This window comes from Plodia interpunctella, chromosome 9, assembly GCF_027563975.2.
Source record: "Plodia interpunctella isolate USDA-ARS_2022_Savannah chromosome 9, ilPloInte3.2, whole genome shotgun sequence".
In the NCBI taxonomy this organism is placed as follows: Eukaryota; Metazoa; Arthropoda; class Insecta; order Lepidoptera; family Pyralidae; genus Plodia; species Plodia interpunctella.
Genome location: NC_071302.1, coordinates 6,354,195 through 6,373,866, shown reverse-complemented (window position 1 = coordinate 6,373,866; position 19,672 = coordinate 6,354,195). Strand labels below are relative to the sequence as shown.

Here is a 19,672-nt window from a genome sequence, read left to right as displayed (position 1 = left end):
AGTTTGCGCTGTGTGATTATGATTATACCACGCGGGGTCCTTCTAAATCTATGGATTATACACTTTTTGCCGTATTGTAGTTTCGATCGAATAAGGCCTTACTATCGATAGTGTCGATAACTATTTTGGAGCAATACTATTGATAAAGAGCAATACTATCGATAGTGTCGAAAGTCTTCTCGTCATAAGAGTTCAATACTGTAGCTCATTATCAATAGTATTGTGCACCGAACCCGTCTATCGATAACTATCGATACTATTGCTTTTCCTCAAACAATCGATAGTCAATCGAATCACAATCGATTGTTGTTTATCGAATCGAGCGGCAACACTAGTCAGATTTAGATTACTATGCAGAGTATGCAGTCAGCTATCCGCAAGCCTTATTTATTCTTTTCCAGTTACTATTCTGCTTGCAAAATTATATTATATTCCATCCATTCCATTACTAATTAATTCCATCCATGGAATAGAATGGCGACACGCATGACTCGATGAATTTTATTTTGGTGAAATAGTTGAGAAGGTATATAAAAAACAGAACCGTAAAATAAAATACTTTGGTCTGTGTATGTGGTACCTATTTACCTACAACGTCACTATTGTTTTTGAAAAATGACCTAATAAACAGTCTGTCTTCCAGGTTTCGTATGTAGTATTTTCAACCAATCATACGTATTTTACTCTTTGCAATCATCATCAATGGAGAGTGAAGCAAATACAGATAAAAACCATGGTGCCCAGAAGTCTATTACCCCTGTTGGACATGCCTGGGTCTTGTCTAGATCTAAATCATATTCGGGACGTGTATATTACTTTAACACTCTGACCGGGGAGGCAGTTTGGAATTTAAGTAATGAGGAGGTAAGGTGGTATTCAATCAGTATAATTTTTGTAGCTTGAGTTTTATTTTACCAACAAACAAATCAATAAGGTATTAAATTATACTGTGTATAATCTGTATAAAACTAATGTCTGTAATACTATGGAAAATGATCATTGAACAAAAAAACAAACTTTGTTTTGGTGAAAGTACTGGACAAACTATGGTTTAAACTAGATAATAAGGTGAACTTGTGAAAGCATTGTATTACACATGTTATGTATTTAATGTACCTAGTGTTGTACTTTTGCATCTGAAATATTTGCAGCATTTGTCAAATTGTAGTGCCAGTGCAAGCACCAGATGGCCTACTGATTAGTTCTCTCATATTGGGACCATTTCTCTTGTTCTTTCTTTTTCTATAGCGAATAGTTACAATATTGTGTATACCTTACGTGTAAGAACACCGGTCAGGCTTGCATATTGGACATGGTCACTTTTAGTTCTAGGAAAAGTGGACTGTTGCAGGTGTCCTGTTGTATTTCAATTTTGACAAAAAGATACCATGTGCTTACAATATGTATACCTTCTAAATTTATAAATCAATCCATGTCTTTATTAGAAACACTGTGCTACCATTGATTTTAATAATTACCTATCTTCTAACCTGTTTGTTATATGTCTTAAGTTAAAATACAGGTGATGAAATGTTTTAAAATGAGCTAGTTTAGAAGACCAGTTGTAAAATCAAAGGATAAGGTTTATTTTTGCTGGGCTTTAAGGCATCACAGCCACTAATGCCACTGGGATGAGATCATGCAAAGATGAGAGAGATTTATGCATTAACTATACATATAAAATATACCTACTTGTTATACATGAAACAGACATAATTAGGTATTAAAAAGAAAATATAATTATAGTTGTATTCACTTGGTTATATCAATATATATAATAAATTAAAATGCATATTACTGCTTAGCATTAGCAGTAATGGGCATTTATGGGCAGGGACAAGATTTTGACAAGTAACATGTATAACCACATGACAAAAACTATAATAATAATAAAACAGTCTTCAACAAAAAAACAGTCGTCTGTTCAAATGGTATCTGATTTTCAACAGATTGAAAAAGCTAAGAAGAGAACAGCAAAGCTGCCCCTTCAACTAGATAATTTTCCAGAACCTCGAGAGCCACCTTGCGATCATGGCAACCATGATTCCTATCAAGATAATATTCAGCAGTCTCAGATATCACAATATACTTCACCAAGCGTTTACAATAACCAAATCATAAATAGTAACTATCCAAGACCACATTTTCAACCTTATGTGACTCCATGTCAAAACTGCACTCCCATGAGTTCTATTCAGAATATGGTTGGCATTAGACCTGATATGTGGATCCATCATCCTCCAATATTCTTGGGTAACCCAAGCCCATCCTTAACTAACATAAACCAAACAACAGAAAACATTTCTCATGATAATTGCTGCAATCACAATATCACTGTTCAAAATACATCAGTGTCTCTTTCAAGACGTTTTGCATTTGAAAATACGAAACCTAGAGGCAAACACTTTTCTGTTCGCTCACATGGAGTTGGAAAATTCACACCATGGAATTATAAATTTAATGTGAGGAAAACTTTTACTCCTCGAAGAATGCCGAATGGAGTTAGTGACTTACGAAATATTATATCTGGAAAAAAAATAGTAAATGAAACTTTGAAAGTGGTTCAGGAAAATAATCATAACACAGTTCAGGGTAAGTTTTATTTTTAACTAGGAACCTGGCCTGGCTTTGCCAGAGCAAACAAGCAATGATACAGATATCATTTATATAGGTAAACCTTGGGACAATTGGGAAAAAAAATCAATTAAATAACATAATATCATCACAGTAAAAAGTCAAGATTCATTGCATTTATTTGCAGAAGAAAGTTTACAAACACACAGATACCGTGTCTGTCTGTAAACTGTCTTCTTTGTTCTACTTTGTTTTATACTATGTAGTGGTAGTGATTCCAATTTATGTCATGGAATTTCAAGACAATAATAGAATGTGGAACTATTGGGCTTCGATTTTTGCTCTTGTGGCTCTGTCTACCAAGATATAAATATTATATCTGTTGTATTATATGTGTTGGTTAATGAAACAATTTGTGCAATGTTCAAGGTATAATATATTACATTTCAGAACATTTTGATTGCAATAAAATAAGCCTGGCCCCAGGATCTTCTTCATCCAAACTTGAAAGTAAAATAGTTGAAGATATTTTAATTGTTCATAAAGATGAGGAGTGGTTAAAGGTAAAAATCTATGTATTTTTATAAATAAAATTCAAGTACAAGTTAGTACAGTCAACAGCACATCAAGTTATCCTGCATGAACCTCTATAGCGCTCTCTCCTCTATGCTAATAGTGGCGAAATCACAATGAATTTGGGAAGGTTAATGTGCTGTTGACTATACTACTATAACAATCTAAAATATCACTCTAATCTTGTTTTTATTTTCAGAACAATGGTACCATTGATGGAACCAAAATAAAACTTGATATAAACATTTTAAAGAATTTGGCTACAGAAAATTCTGATTGTGTATTTTGGTACATTGTAGTCGATAAAAATGTATTGATGCATCATTTTAACTTCTTGAATGTATTGACTACTTCAGGTAATATGAAGTTTTTGATAAGTAATTACATGTGAGTTTAAATTAGGTTTAAACCAGGATATGTAATTCTTTTGTTTTTTGGCTATTTTCTACAAATAGTCCATGTTGACTTATTTGTAGTGGTATATCAAACTTTAACCACAGCGGTGGTGGTGTAATGGTTAAGACGCCCGCCTGTGGATCGAAAGGTCCCAGGTTCGAATCCTACTCGTGTCACATGACTTTGTATACCAATCTAACTCGTAGTTTTCATCGACCACCACTTAATTGCTTCCGGTGATGGAAAACATCGTGAGGAAACCTGCACACTAGTTGATTATTAACGTGTGTGTGAAATGGAGAGGGCAATGGCAAACCACTCCATTACTAATGCTAAGAAAGTTGTTGTGTGTGTTTAATTCCACGTAATGATCACGACCCTCAGTCATGAGGAATACGGGTCTCTGTATATCAAACTTACACCTATCTATCTTTTAAATGATATAGATATAGTTTTTGGTGTTTGTTGACGGGCGATACTCACAAGCAAGTGGTTGCAGACCAGCAATGCAAGCTGCTGGTGCCGCGCGGCGTGCTGTCGCAGCTGCAGGCGGCGGCGCGCGCCGGCGCGGCGTTGAGCGGCGCCCGCGCCGTGCTGCGCGGCCTCTCGCAGCTGTTCGCGGCGCAGCGGGCTGTCATCGGTGAGTACAATGCCGCGAAGACCGGAGATGTTATTGTTGCCCGTGAGCTGCCTAGGCTATGTGCCCTTTAGTCGCCTCATACGATACGATCCATGGGAAGATATGGAGTGGTCCTATTCTAAGGCGGCATCAGTGTCTTTATTAAATCAATATCCATACTAATGCGAATGTCTTGTCTGTCACGATGACCACTGTCGACATTACTCTTTCGATGAGGTACAAGCCGAAGCCAAGGGATAAAAAATATTGACAGCTGAGAGACAAAATACATCAACTCTCTCTTTCTCATCTTCGAGTGTTGACTGTATTATTCGGGGCTGTAGTGCTATAAAACTCCGACTCAGCGTAAACATATCTACTATACTACGAATAACTTACCTCTATAAATAAAGTTGAGGAAAATTGCTTATTGTGCTTTCCAGTTGGTAGGAACCTTCACCTATGGTGTACCTTACCTATGGAATGAAACATGTCGGTCATGTTCATTATAATTACTTAAAATATATAGAGTGTTAACTTTTTTTGATGTTCATTGATTAATAACATCTTATTAATCAACAACGTCTATAGAAACATGTATCAGCAATATTTTTTTCTAGCGGAGTATTCTTTCAAACCTAGTGAAATAAAGGATGGCACTGGTATGATCAATTTCTGCTTGATGCTACGGCGACAAAATGAACATATGGTACGTAATAATGTAAACTACTAACTAATAATCGATAATTTCAACTCATATTTAAATTCATAATGTCATAAGATTAAATAAATGCTACCACTTCCAAAAGGTAAATATTATAAAACACACATATTTCAGATATTACTTTCTAATGAAGAAGCTTTACAGAAGAATACTTCGAACATACCAATTTTTACAATCAAAGATGTAAAAGAGTTATTAACAAGTGACAAATATGAACAAGTTAAAATGGTCAATCCCATCATTGAACGTAATATTAAAGTAACTATACCAAACGATATACAAAGCTGTGCACACACTTCTGACGATGTTCGGGCAATAGAGACCCTTGATACAAACATTCCAGTGCGAGAGAGTAGTCATAAAACATGTAATACTGAAACAAACACAAAGGAAACCAACGTACAGACTGAAGATCTTATTCCTATTGCACGTAAAATGGTTGATGCTGAAGTGCAAACAGACCTCAGCTTAGAATTTACACAAACAACTGTACAAAAAGACAGTGTCGGTGTTAATACAGTAGAAAACTTTACACAAATGACTTATGTCGATAAAGAGACTAATGTTGTTCCTGAAAACAGTACAATAATAGGTCAAAAAAACAACGCAGTAAAAAGGCAAGAAAGTAACACTACAATTAGTCATGACAACACCCGAGAGGCTCGATTAAAACGTAGCATATCAAATTTAACTTCGAGAAGCAATAGTAATGACGGCGATAAGAAGCATTTTAAATGGCATAGAAAGAGAAGAGATGAGTCGATGGTATTCTCTGACTCCACCTCGAGCTTTGATGATGGTAGCAGCAGGCAGAGTGCTCCCTTTGAAATCCATGCATATGCACCTCAGATTTCAAATATATTCGATGACATGTATCAGCCGCCTTCTCAAAGCACACAAATTTACTATTCTGACTATGGCGAAGGAAGCGAAAATAGCAGTGTTTGTATGCAGAAAGAAGCTAGTGAAAATATATTAATTGAAGAAACTTCTACCTCGGAGGCAGACGTTATTTCAAATTCAATCAGTAACGTCGGTTCAGAGACTCAAGAGATTAATAAAGGTGAAGAAAATTCAAAGGCTACAAGTTACAAGGTGAAAAGTAAGAATGTAATGTTTGAGATAACTAGTAAAGAAATGGAGCAGAATTTGAGGACGCGACGAGATGAATGGTTGGCAGAGTTCAATCAAATCATGGAGGAAGTGTTGACACAGATACTGAGGAGGAAGTCCGAGGATATCGTGAAGGCTATGCCTCCGCCGTGGACGCTGCACGAAGCCGCGGAATGCATTAAGAGAACCTTCATAGGCGACTACGATGTATTCGAAGCTGCCTCTAGGTTGTCTCAAGTTTTGCACAGAATGAGCGATATTAAAGGTTAGATAAGTTCAACATTTATTCATTATAAACATTTCTCTCTCTCTCTCTCTCTATCTCATCTGAGCGTGCGCGTTAAGCGTCGGAGCACATGGTCCGTTTTCCTACTTTTTTTCTCCACTTAATACGGTCTCCTTAGTTGTCAAACCATTGGCAAACATACAATAAGCGTTTTAATTTTCTCTTCTACTATTTTACATCATACTACAAAATAATTATATTATACAGTTTTTTTTTTCTTGTAGGTAAAATAAAAATTGATTTCAATCCAAATGAATTCATGGAACTTTACAGCTACGGTGTATATCTCGTGGATTCGTTACAGGTACAAATTGCCTTTTTCGTCCCTTTACAATCACTATTTTCTATTTTGTTATAATTATCTGTATTTTTGAGACTATTTACATTTTATCATAATTCTCTAAGCATTTTGCAAAGAACACTTCTAGTTAAAACGGTGAGAGACATACATTGATAGAACTGGACATTACAAGAGGCGGAATTTTGGCGCGACACGAAATAGCTCGAGATAATAAAAATCGAGTTTGTATGCAAAGTTTTTCAACACGAAGTCCTGTAAATAAAATATTAGTGCTGTAAAATTTCAGATAACCCAAGAAGGCCATTCGTGTAATAATTAAATACATAATTTGAATAGCACTTTTGTATAATGTGTATGGTTGAATGTTGTATTCCAGTCTATATTGGACAAATGTGAAGACCTGCAAGTAGCCTCAGAATCCCTCGCTAAACTGTTGAAGCATATTGAGAGTCCGATGGCGGAGGGCGGGGCTAACGACTCGTTTGGAGACACGACCGACGTCCCCGGCGGCAAGAGCTGTGTTGAAGGTAAACTCCTACTTATAACAAAATGTTATTGAGTCATCAATAAATTACACAGTATATTTCTCTCTCTTTTTATACACAGATTGAGTTAGCTCCGAGCTCAGTAAGTAAGATTTGTGTAATTTTAAAATATGATATGTCAATATAGTAGTAGTAGTAATACATATGTAGTAAAAAACTAATTGAAGTATTTATTTAATATATTTTTGTACAGCGGGCGCAACTGAAGAAAATACCAAAACTGTTTCAAACAAATCCAGTAGTTCACGAAGAACTCCTAAAGAGGCTAAGAATATTCAAAGTCCTGGAAAATATAACTTACGGTCGAGTAAGAAAATGAAACCGAATGAGGTAAGGTCAAATCGTTACTTCTAAGTCATATTGTTTTTTAAATGGGCATTATTCATAGATTTTTTATAGCCCTCGCCGGCGCAACACACTACATTGCAGCATTTTTTTTGTTGACCCAAAGTCCATGGATACACGTAGGATATTGTTATATTGGGAATACTTTTGGTTGACTGATAGAAAAGCCTTACCTTGTTATTCATAAAAAAGTTAAAGCTTGCTTAAGCTAAGCTAAAGAATATGTTGTCTCTTTCTGTCAATTTGAAACAGTATAAGGTGTGATGTTGACAAAACACACTTTATCTTAAAGTATGCCTTAACTTTTTTATTAATAACGGAGTTACACTTTTAATTTACCATTTTAATAAATTATGTACACTATTCTAAATTTGACAGGAGAATGATGAAAATCGAGCTGTAAAATTTGTAAGGAAAATCAATATTCGCGACGATTTCTTTACGAGCCTCCATCTTTTGAGAAAAGATGAAACTGAAACTGTCAATGATGTGAATATCGACGAAGAAGACCCTATTAAATTGACACATAACATTGTACATACAAATTCAGAGACACCAGCAGCTAAGGAGCCAAATGTCATAAGAAATTTCAACATATGCCCAGAGTTTGAAGAGAAACTGAAAAACAAATATAAAGAACCGTTAGATATGGATAAGCTTGATTATTCTAACTACAATGATGAATTGATTGATTATGAGTATGACAATATGGAAGAAAGTTATTTAGATGAGTATGATCATTATAACATCCAGGGTAATGAAGAAGAGTATATGGAGAATAATAAAGATGAGCCTGTAGAGGAAGCTGCAGTTGATGCTAATAATAATAACTTTAAAATGCTTGTTATCAAATTAATGGGTGAAATCAAACAAACTACGGCAAATGTATATTCGTTTTGGTAATCATTTTCTGTTATTTCGTTTTATGAGATATTGTTTAACATTTTATTTGTGTGAACTTGTCTACTCTGATGACAGAAAGTTTACGATGATTTCTTTTTAAATATTTCAATTCATTGGTACGCGTTTTTAAATAGATATGTATTCGTGATTTTACGATTCTTTTACTCGTTTATTTACGTTCATTATGTATAAAATCAAAATTTGCTAGGATTTTGAAGATTCATTCAGATTTTCCGTTTCCAGTAAAACAACGCAAGATGAAATACAGTCTAAGAATTTTCCCAGTGGTAGAAGAATGGAAATTCACGATAAGGCTCAAAAGACTAACGCGCACATTAAAAATATTTGTAACTTGTTTCGGAGGTACGTACAACAGAATGTTTCCATTTTTCAAATTAAAATATTTAAACTCCATAACACTATGACATAAATGAATCCAAATCACTAGTATAGAATTGTGATTCAAGAATAAATTCAAAAATAGTTACTCAATCACTTTACGTAGACGTGGCCTCCGAGTTTCACTAATTCTGGCTCTGTCTACCCCGTAAGGGATAGAGATGTGATACTAGGTAATGTGTGTGTACGTGACACAATAAAAACAGACAAGAAATGAATATCTGACTAAAGTTTCAATATCAATCGATTTCGATAAGATAGGGACCAACACTGTTTACACAAGTTTCTTTGGGCATTTCTCAGCAACCCTCGTTCCGAAATGAAATTCAAGGCAATATCAAGATTGCCTGTGAAAAAAATCCTTTTTGAGAAATGACTAACTTATGAATATTACACAAAATTTTGAAAAAATGGCTGTGAAGGTGTAATTTCTGAATAAATGCTTTGACTATTAAGTTATTAATATGAATTTTATGCTCGAACACTGATAACTGTTAGTTTGAATAAAGCCTGATTCGCAATTTTCACGATTGACATCTTACTTATCAATTGCACGTACACTAATCAAAATACGATCCGGGCTTTTTATTTATTTTAGGGCTTTTGAAACCTGGCTTTATATATGTATATATATGTTTTTTAGGATTCATGAAGTAAATAATGAAAATGGACTTGGTAAATCTCGATTGAAAGAAGCTGGTATCCTTCTGAATGACAGGGAAGAAGCAGTCTACAGGTGAGACATCAACATAATGATGCATTAATTATTATTCTTAGGAGACTTCTAGAAATTTCGTGAGGTGAGATGTGCGATTCGATCAAGCCCCTCTCCATCCCACAATGTGACGTGATATTTTTCAAAATGTGTCTATAATAAATGCGTTGGATTTATTGTCATCTAACATTATACGTTAGTAATATATGAAAGAAAGCGTATAAATGTTATAGGAAAACAAAAAAATCTAATAATTTCCCGTTACCGTCTGGCCATATCTTAATTATGACTCACGTTTTACTTGCAACTAATTTAGCAGGAAAAAATGCGTAATTTTTACCACAACCCCCTTCTCACCAAAGTAAGATTAGATGAGATTTGACTCGACCCGTTCCCTCCTGAATGTCTCAAGTAATTTCTAGACTAGTTTTTGTGGTCGTCTTTATTTCGATTTCCGCTACCGGACATTATAATACCTACTTAACGTATTTTGAGGACGACATGTTCAAAATGACGATGGCAGTATTACTATGTTTTACATTACTATGTTTGCTTGTCAGCTCGATAAAAATATTTCCACTATTAGAAGCATATCCAATTGAACTTCATTGAGTGTTAAATATACTTTGGAGGACACCGAACTATTCTCTTAGTTGGAAATTATAAAGTATTTTTAGATTATATTCATGGTCTAGGAAATTCTGTGTAAAATTTGTTTCGACGTAGGACATTGATTATTCACTCTCAATCCAGAATTTTCTTTTACCTATGATAAGATAAAGTATGCTATCTCTGTAGTTTTAATACTAGTTAAACACCGCGGACTACGCAAATAACTTCTAGGAATGTGTTATTTTATATTTGCAATATAACGTACTTTCTTCCTCCAACATTAAATCGTGGGCATTTGTTTAGATTCTTTTCTCTTATAAAAATATATTCGTCCTAAAGTGTAAATAAATGTATTATTGTTTTAGGAATGTGATTGGTTCCTGTATCGAACAAGGAAATACTCTATTGGAATCCATAAATGTCATCATAGAAGCTATCAAAACTTAAATAGTACCATATTATATAAAAGCATGTACTCTAATGTGATATGTTGTGATCTAGCTGTTGTTGTTGAATGGACTGTATGAAATAAGAAACAAATGTTTATTTTACATGTTTTAATGTTTTAAGTGTACATAGATAAGTTGGTTTCTTTTAACTTAAAGTGTAATACATGGACAATGTTTTAAATTATAAATATTGTTTTAGTTGTTAACAATATAGAAAAGCAGGCAATAAGCCTGATATTTTTTATCTCAAACACATGGTTTTATTTACATAAACATCTCAATTGACTTTCGGAAATCGTGGTTAAGTATATTAGAAAATTAATAACTCTTCTCATCTTTTTTCATAGAATTTTAAGGTTTATGAACTATAGTGCAAACAAATTTATATAAACATAGCTTTCACATTACACCATATTGTTCATACAAAATAAATACAAATACACAACCACTGAAATGGATTTGCACGTTGATATCATCACTAAATACACATGGCACAAGTCTTTATCTCATGGATCAGTCGATTAAAAAGTTAATCGATCGATTATAAAAAATTAGAATCCTTTACCGTCCATCATGCACTGTGCGCAGTATTTCGGGAATTGTATTACCGTTAACAGGAAGTCCGTTAGACCCTGAAAAACAAAAAGTGTTAATTAGAACTAAATTATTATTACTTCTTCCAACTATGTTAAATAGCAGTCGCCTTGAAACAAATAGTGTTTGCAAGTATCATTATCATAGTTTACAATGAGAGGACTAAATAATTTCGTGCTCTTTTTAAAATTTTACAATCTGAAGATAGTTAAAGTCTATGACTGTGTCAGAATTTTATTTATCCTGCTTAAATATTCATAAAAATATATGCTTCATATTATACATTTCAATAATCCATACTTGCATACTAATATTATAAAGAGAAAAGTTTTGTATTTTTGTTTGTAATGAATAAACTCAAAAACTACTGAACGATTGTGATGAAATTTGGCATAGAGACAGACGAAACCTTTAGTAGTAACTTAGATTGGTTTTACCCGAGCGACGCCGGGACAGGCTTCTTGTAGTATATACAATAGCAATGGTAGTCTTTGCCTGCGACTTGTTCCGCGTAAGTTTCCCACAGGAATAGTACTTTTTTCCGGAATGTAAGATACCATACTTCCTTTTCTGTACTCTAACTAATATGTATATATGTACAATTTTAAAGACATTGGTTGAGTAGATAAAGCGTGATAGGTAACAAAGAATCAAGTTCACATTCGCAGATACTAGGTAAAATATTTTCTTTAAATTGAATTTAGATAGTGTGGTCCACTTATTACGCATGATGTACTCAGTTCATTATTCAAAATATTTCAACCGAAATGATTAAGTAATATCGTCATTCTTATTCATATTGTTTCCGCCGTCATGGTCATATTGGTCGTGAATAAAACGATAAAATTGTAGTCACTTACCGATAAAGGCTCTATGCACACTGTGAAAGGAATTAAGATAATGTAGAATCCTGCGGCGATGCCTGCTATCCATATCGATATGAATATGAGTATGATGAGCCAAATCACGGAGAACAACACGTTGCCCATTATCTGAAAACAAACGATTTTTTATATTGTATTTTCTGTTCCTCATTACGGTTATAGCTTTGGATATAGTCTATCGTTAATTACTTATACTCGCAGTAGGTAGTAATTGTTAATACTTATTTTTATTAAGTCACAAATAAATCATGACACACACATACATCACAAAATCGATATCTATTTTTTTATTTTATTTGTTGCAAACAAATATATAATTCTTTTGATCCTACAGTCGAATATTGAGGATGGTAATATAAGTATAGTATGAACGGCCGGTGCACACCTGTGTGTATCACCACAAAAACTTACTGCATCGACAATTGTGATCGAAAAACCCAGGCTCCAATTCTACTCTGATAAGGGCATTAAGTAATCTGACATATACGAAGTAGTTTCCATAGATGGAAAACATCTTGAGGAAACTGATACTTAAGTTGATTAGATATATGGGTGAAATTAAGCAACATAATAAAGATATTCTCTACATATGTATATGCATAGCCGAAAAAAATGTCAACGTAATAGTAGTTGCATTTTGCAGTCTGACGCATCCTGCCCAGCAATGTATTGGGGTCGTAGACTATTATAGATTAGCGTTTATTAGAGTTAACTCGTAAGTTTGCATGTGTATAAAATGTGTCCTCACGGCCACCTACACACTTATTTGTGGATATAACTTGTCATTTTGTTAACTCACTATCAACTACACAAATGTCAATACGTAGGTGGCAAATCGCCCATACATAGTTTTGATTTCAGATATTTTTGAAATGAAAAAATTGGCTTTATATAACGATATAATATAAGCTTATATATTATGAATAAGTATATAAGTTTTTTTTTGTTTGTCCAAAGCCCAATAGTTAATACATTTTCTTTAAAAGTTATTTTTTTTACACTTAATGTAAAAACACCAACAAAAATACGCAGACGGCGTGTAATCTCTCGATAAGAAACTAAATATATACCTAAGTAGTTTATCGCATTCTTCTTGCGGTATACCGTACCTCTATTATATAGTATGTCTTCTGTACTCTTATCATATCTAAAATACTGTTTAGCCTATCGATTGCCCTAATCGTTTTTATATCCGTTTATAATCATAGCATAATCCGTTACCATCTAGTGTATTACCCAATACCACAGAATTCAGAATACTATTTATTACCTTACACACACAGATGTGACTATTGACTCGATAAACACTCAATTCTGAACCCCAAAATAAATAGGAAAACCGTAGTAGGATATATAAAAGTATCTACGGTCGGAAATAGTCAAACAACAATTCTTTTATCCGAAAACCATGTGGCTACGTTGTTTTTTTTTGCACAGACAGACAGACGCAGCATTTTATAATCCTTACTTAATATAAAACAAATTCCTCTTTCGCGTCTGTCTGTTTATTCGCGATAAACTCAAATACTACTGCATGGATTTTTATGCAGTTATGACCACTTAAGATCACCATGAAGATCACAGATAAGATAAGTGTGATTTCTGAGCAAGGTTTGGGTGTATAGTTTATTATTATGTTTTTACTGAAGCGAAGCCGGGACGGGCCGCTAGTATGTTATTACATACAATATAATAGAATTAAAAACAAACTGAATAGAGTTAAATAATTATTTTTGTCAGAAATATTCATATTTGTTTACTGTAAATCAATCGATTCCAGTATGATTCCAGTCAAATGCTGCTACTTTTTTGTTACTCATCATTGTGAGCCAAAGTAAATAAAAGACATGACAGTGGCTCTTGCTTAGGGAAAAATAAATGGAGAATTTAAATACTGGAAATCTTCTCATAGGCGAAGGGTCACAGCAACCTTTCACACTTCAGACAATAACATTCAATAACTGAAAATGGAAGGAAGCTCTAGCTAGAACTCTACCTGAAGATCGGGTCACAAGCATATGGAAATTTTAAAATGAATTTGCCACGAGTCGCAGAGGGTGTAGTTACGCCATTGCTGTAAATAGACATATTGAAAGTTACTTCCCTAAATTCTTATAGTGAAGTTCATATATGCTATTATAATAGCATTATTGAAATCATTATTTATGTGTAGTTTGTACATTTTATTCCTTTTTGCAGCAGATTAAACCCATTATGGACACTTTGACATACATTTTATTACACGACTACAGGAGCCGTCGGAAGTTCGGTCTTAAAACGTGTGCATACGAGTGATGCTTATCCAAAGTGTGTCACTTGATATCTAATCTAAGATGCACTGTGCACACCTACGCTTTGAATCCAAACCTCCTTCGCTGTTTCCCGTAGCGTGCCCTGCTGGTGAAAGTGTCGGACTGAGTCAATGAACGCGATAATACGAATACGTATTTAATTATACGAATTCGGCTGTTGTTTGATTTCGTGTGCGATAATTAGTTACGTGCTACTTGCTAGTCATTGCGTTGGTAGTGTATTGGACTGGAAAATGACCCCTTAAACGTGTTAAATAGAGGAATGCTTTCTAGATTCAAAAGGACACATTTTCAAAATACGACTTTGATATTTTGAGCGGACATTCGAGATTTCCATTTTTATGATCAGACACATGCACATGTGTTTAACATCCTATTGACGGAGTTTGTAGTGTGTTCAGAAGTTTATTTTTGTTTTAATTTAACAAAAACAACGTGCCATCCTTCCGGTAAGACAACGTGTATAATGTCGATTCCTATTATAGCAGTAGTACAAAAAACTTGAATATGAATTTTAATAGACCGACATAAAATTGGAACGTTAAAAGCTGATGAAATGAACATGATGCCAATTTGTAATAATTTCTAGAAAACCTAGATTTTTTGATGAAGTAAACCTTAATCATCATTTAATCACCTACTCGTATGTATAGGTATTTCGTTACTTGTTTTAAACTCGTTTGTATTTCTTTAAAGTGGAATTAAAATCAAACTGTACATTACATATATGTAGTTACCATGTACAAGGTGTGTAAATAGAAGTATTTCCTTACTATTTTGTAGGATTTCAAAATATAAGTAAGGTACCTATGTATTTAATATACTCAGATGATAAATATCTATCTGTTGTAGTGAAATAAAAATTAGTTTCTTTTAATCGTAAACAGCTACTATTATATATCTATGATTCATTATTATAATTAAAATATAAAACAGATTTAATAATAATAGTGCTTACGTTTATTATTATTATTATCATACCTATCTTATTAGTGATACCTATCACACCTAGATAATAGTGCGAAGCGTGTAAAGTATCTTAGGTTCGTTTCACATAGTAGGCATTAATAACCAGTTTTGTTTGACTAATTTAAAAATAGAAAATGTAAACATACCTCTGTTTTGTAGTTTACGGGATACACGAACACGAATGCAACGTCTTGTCGCGTCGCTTTACAGTACGGTACTGGCTGGTGGCAAGAGCAGGCTGGCCTACCTTGATTGCCCTTATCTAGGTGACGATGACGGAATGTTGACGTTCCGATGACTCCCAAGCGAGTACGCATCGCTATTGATAAACAGCATGACCTTCTTGAACATAATTCATCAAGATGCTATCGGTGCAAGGAAAACTATAAATCTATTTTGGGCATGTTGACCACCAGCAGCAGCTCTATTTCTATTCATTCGAAATTCCGAATGCATCTGGAAGTTTTAGGGTTGTTTAGAAATTGGGAGTTTAAATTACAGGCTATTTTAAGATACCTACGTGGGTGGACTATTTGGTTATTGGTGTCTTGCTTCCATGTTACGTTTGCTGTTGAATGAAAAATTTTTTATTTCAAACGTTATTTCTGACACAAGCTTTTAGGTATAGCTGTTGTCAGAGAGATCCTTTTGCATTCAATCCGTGACAAAAATCATGTCCGTGCAGTAAACCGTTGACAAGATCCCACGTCTGGAGCAGTTCCTGGGTGCACCATCAGACCATGCTTATCATAATAATGCATTGTCATCCAAACTAAGAGTGTATACAAAATTTCAGCTCAATCCGTTGAAGATATCTGCTTCAAACTTGAATTGCAAAGATTCCTGCGAGGCCTATGTATAAAGCTATGCCCCTTATGGGCAAAGTTCGGAGATCAAACTAGTTACCATCTTTATTTAGTTGTTAATTATAAATGTGTGTGTATAGGAAGTACGTATGTTTAAAATATTTTTTTTTAGATATTAATTTATTTTGGGTCTATTTCACCATTTTCTCATAAAATATTATAGTTATCTGACAGATAAAACTAACTGCTAATAAAAATAAAATCTATTCAACACTATCAATATCGTAAAGGTTTCAAACCTTTACGGTATTTAATCGATATTCGGTATTTATCGACTTTTATCAGCAAGCGGTGAAAGAGGCCCTTTATTCTCAAAAATTGCATGAATCGATTCTAAATTTGTAATGAGAGTTGTAGAGTTTGCGCCACCAAAGAAGTCCCGCAGTTGCTACCAGTAGCTGATAACAACGTCTCTATTATTTTGAATGGTCTATGTTTTGAGACTTCAACAAACTGCCGCGGGATGTAAGTATTTCGGGAACTCTGATCGAATTCTTATTTTTCTGAGTATCTATGTAAGTAAACCTAAATACTTCCCCTTTAGAAAGCCGGTCCACTCGGCTATTGTTCTACGAAAATAAAACTGTGAGAACATCCACTATGGTGTGGGACTTGGGCTAGTTAGTATGACCTGTAGTACCATTACCGATGTAGTGGGCGTACATAGAAGTAGGAAAATATAATTAGTACTACTTGCGCATAGGTTTTCATCCTGGAAAAAATACTACTCCCGTGGGAAATAAATGCGGGTGAAGCCGTTGGCAAAAGCTTTTGAATTATTAATTAACTAACTAGCGGCCCGTCCTGGCGTCGCTCGGATAAATACATAACAATTATACACCTTAACCATCCTCAGAAATCACACTATCTATGGTGAAAACCGCATGAAAATCCGTGCAGTACCTAGTTTTTGTATATATCGCGAACAGACAGGCGCGGCAGAGGACTTTGTTGTTACCTATGTAAATGGAAGTATAAATATGAACTGGTGTTTACAGAGGAAAATAAGCTTAATTGACCTAGTTTTTGGAGGTATTTACCTAGGAGTTTGCATGGAATTAGTAGGTGCTCCATGTACAGTCGATCGCGTGTCAAGTTACCCTGCATGGATCTTTATAGGTACCATGGTAATAAGGACGAGTTTTGCAATGAATTTGGGTAGGTTCATGTGTTGTTGACTGTATTTACTAATAAGAGTTTGGCTGCATAACAGTGAGTAGGTTGGTATCCTTGCTCTGAGGGGTAGGTAAACTAGGTACAAAAGGAGTAGGTCCTGTTCAAAATTTTATACAAAATTAATAAGAGTTGTTACATATTGGTTTTTTGTTTTAAAGCATGATTTTCATTTATTAAAAATACTATAATATACACTTTAAAATAACCACAGATATAATAACCGATAAATTAAATGTCAAAATAAAAAATACGTCCATTTGAAAAGTAGGATGAAGGTTGGCAACACGTGTTGTGTCATTGTCAAATTCATTTTGTCTTGTCATTCTTTGTCACTTCACTGCTAATACTGCTAATGTTTATTTCTATTTATTTTGCTTGTATTATTTTATTTTGAATTAAAACAATTATATTTCTTTAGTGGGTGAAAATTTATTGAAAAAACGTATACTTGTGTTACCATAAAGGCTAGATCTCCTTGCTGGCTCCTGCGAGACATTACAAAAATATATTGATACTTGCACTTACCTATTTCCTCACACTTAATTCCCTCAATGGCTGGATATTTTGAAGAAATGGGTTGGAGAGAGTTAGCAGAGGGAGAGCAACCTAACCATTTATTGCACATGGCTCGATTTCTTATTGACTTTGGGATGTACGATGACAATTTTTCTGGGGAATGGCCCAGGTAGGTAACTAAATTTTTTCTATCATTAACAGGGTTTCTCACTTCATGTAAATAAATTTGTAACAAATTTTGCTTTGCCATACATTCTTTGGTTATTAAAAATTCTGGTTAGTCCATTTTATGTTATTTTATTTTATTACAGGTATTTTATGAGTAATAAACACAGTTTTGAATGGATTATTTTGACAATAAATATAAGGTGTAGTCAAAAATAGAAGTTAATTGATTTATAGGTCTTGGGATAAGAATTGAGTAACACATTTGGTTTCACAATCATTTTCAATTCTGTCTACTCAATGTTTGCAGGTTACCCCCACCAGCTTCCAAGGAAATTGTCAAAAATCTACCAGAAGTGGCAATTGATGACACCAGCAAAAATTGTCCAATTTGTTTGAAAAACTTTGGCGATGGGGAGAAAGCTAAGGAAATGCCATGTCATCATGTGTTTCATCCCACATGTATATTAACTTGGTTGGAGAGGGTAATAAAAACAACTAATTTTGTTACAGAGATATGTAATTATATAATAATATTACTATATTATAATAATAATTGTATGGAATAAAGTTCTGGGCCAATTTAGATGGCTGATGAAATAGATATTATCATAGCAGTTTAGCCATGAAAGCAGGCCTGAGGTCAAACATAGGCTACCACACATGAAGCTGTAGGAAATAGGTAGTATTGATATATTTAAATTTTAATATATATTGTGCTGACTGGAATTTTCTGTTTCAGACAAATTCATGTCCTTTTTGCCGATTTGAGTTAGCAACAGATGATGAGGGGTATGAGGCATTCAAGAAAGAGAAGAAGAGAGCAGAGCAAAGAAAAGAAGATTTGGACACACTTCACAACTCAATGTTTAGCTAATATTAAAAAATATATAAGTACATTACCTTTTTGGTAATTTAAAAAAAAATTAAGTGTTTTTGTAATTATTTATGTAATGAAAGTAGCAAAATTTTATGATTTATTATCATTGTTTTAAAATGTGAATGTTATGGTGTTGGTTATTATCTTTTTACCTATGTATTTGTACTTTACAGTCATCTGCACATCAAAGTGACAAAATTCAAAGCAAACTGACCACTATTAGAGCAGCATAGTGGTAGCTTGACTGTACGAGTTAGTATATGTAAAATAATTTCATGTGTTTAATTAGTACCTACACATTTTAACATTCCAATATTTTTTAAATTATTGTTGTACCAATTTTAAATAAACATAACACTGAATTATATGCAATTTTAACCTTTATTTTAATATTTTTGGCATTTATTTATAGATTCATGGGTTGATCACAGCTTATAACTACAGTTACCTCCAATTTTTAAGATTTTTAATTGTTTTCATTTAGGTACTATTCGTTTATTTTACTTACCTATAAAAATATATTTCAGGAAAAAAATCAGACTATAACATAGATTAAGTAAGTATACTTCATGGAATAAGTAGGTACTCTGTCGGAGTACTTACTAATTCCATGGTCTACTCACGGAATATATGACAACTAAGAATAATCGATGGCTACAAAGTTTATAATTATATATGCAATATTGCGTATTTTATTATTATAAACTACCTAAACATTATGATGTCTACATTATGTGTAGGTCACATAACTATCAC

The 19,672-nt window shown here is 33.7% G+C and overlaps 3 protein-coding genes across 4 annotated transcripts; 2 read left to right on the top strand and 1 right to left on the bottom strand.

Annotated features, from left to right (window-relative positions):
• The first annotated feature begins 316 nt into the window (after positions 1–316).
• Positions 317–10,742, top strand: LOC128672716 (uncharacterized). 2 transcript variants are annotated; one of them, XM_053750030.2, is made up of 15 exons: positions 317–526; positions 644–864; positions 1,950–2,592; positions 3,025–3,137; positions 3,347–3,503; positions 4,043–4,183; positions 4,783–4,871; positions 5,001–6,264; positions 6,510–6,589; positions 6,963–7,113; positions 7,325–7,461; positions 7,855–8,375; positions 8,623–8,742; positions 9,422–9,514; positions 10,471–10,742. In XM_053750030.2, exons 2-15 carry the CDS (start codon positions 703–705, stop codon positions 10,550–10,552), a joined length of 3,753 nt encoding a protein of 1,250 aa, XP_053606005.1. In that variant the 5' UTR covers positions 317–526; positions 644–702; the 3' UTR covers positions 10,553–10,742. The 2 variants fall into 2 exon arrangements, with proteins under 2 accessions (XP_053606005.1, XP_053606006.1); XM_053750031.2 differs by having other exon boundaries at positions 317–563.
• Positions 10,648–15,645, bottom strand: LOC128672720 (uncharacterized protein). The gene is made up of 3 exons (XM_053750040.1): positions 15,460–15,645; positions 12,009–12,140; positions 10,648–11,186 (listed from the first exon to the last, which is right to left on the bottom strand). Exons 1-3 carry the CDS (start codon positions 15,628–15,630, stop codon positions 11,106–11,108), a joined length of 384 nt encoding a protein of 127 aa, XP_053606015.1. The 5' UTR covers positions 15,631–15,645; the 3' UTR covers positions 10,648–11,105.
• Positions 15,646–17,655: 2,010 nt separating this feature from the next.
• LOC128672585 (uncharacterized protein) lies at positions 17,656–19,288 on the top strand. The gene is made up of 3 exons (XM_053749834.2): positions 17,656–18,040; positions 18,347–18,521; positions 18,779–19,288. The coding sequence occupies exons 1-3, from the start codon at positions 17,907–17,909 to the stop codon at positions 18,911–18,913; spliced, it is 444 nt and encodes a 147-aa protein (XP_053605809.1). The 5' UTR covers positions 17,656–17,906; the 3' UTR covers positions 18,914–19,288.
• Positions 19,289–19,672: the final 384 nt, after the last annotated feature.

What these genes read in the sequence shown, in the direction of transcription:
- LOC128672585 (XM_053749834.2), top strand. Translation starts at nt 17,907, where the DNA reads ATGGCTGGATATTTTGAAGAAATGGGTTGGAGAGAGTTAGCAGAGGGA. An exon ending in TTTTCTGGGGAATGGCCCAG is followed by an intron (nt 18,041 to 18,346) that starts GTAGGTAACTAA and finishes CAATGTTTGCAG; the next exon opens with GTTACCCCCACCAGCTTCCA. An exon ending in TATTAACTTGGTTGGAGAGG is followed by an intron (nt 18,522 to 18,778) that starts GTAATAAAAACA and finishes TTTCTGTTTCAG; the next exon opens with ACAAATTCATGTCCTTTTTG.
- LOC128672716 (XM_053750030.2), top strand. Translation starts at nt 703, where the DNA reads ATGGAGAGTGAAGCAAATACAGATAAAAACCATGGTGCCCAGAAGTCT. An exon ending in GGAATTTAAGTAATGAGGAG is followed by an intron (nt 865 to 1,949) that starts GTAAGGTGGTAT and finishes GATTTTCAACAG; the next exon opens with ATTGAAAAAGCTAAGAAGAG. An exon ending in GCAAATGTATATTCGTTTTG is followed by an intron (nt 8,376 to 8,622) that starts GTAATCATTTTC and finishes TTCCGTTTCCAG; the next exon opens with TAAAACAACGCAAGATGAAA.
- LOC128672720 (XM_053750040.1), bottom strand. Translation starts at nt 15,630, where the DNA reads ATGCGTACTCGCTTGGGAGTCATCGGAACGTCAACATTCCGTCATCGT. An exon ending in CCGTAAACTACAAAACAGAG is followed by an intron (nt 12,141 to 15,459) that starts GTATGTTTACAT and finishes GTTTGTTTTCAG; the next exon opens with ATAATGGGCAACGTGTTGTT. An exon ending in TGTGCATAGAGCCTTTATCG is followed by an intron (nt 11,187 to 12,008) that starts GTAAGTGACTAC and finishes TTTGTTTTTCAG; the next exon opens with GGTCTAACGGACTTCCTGTT.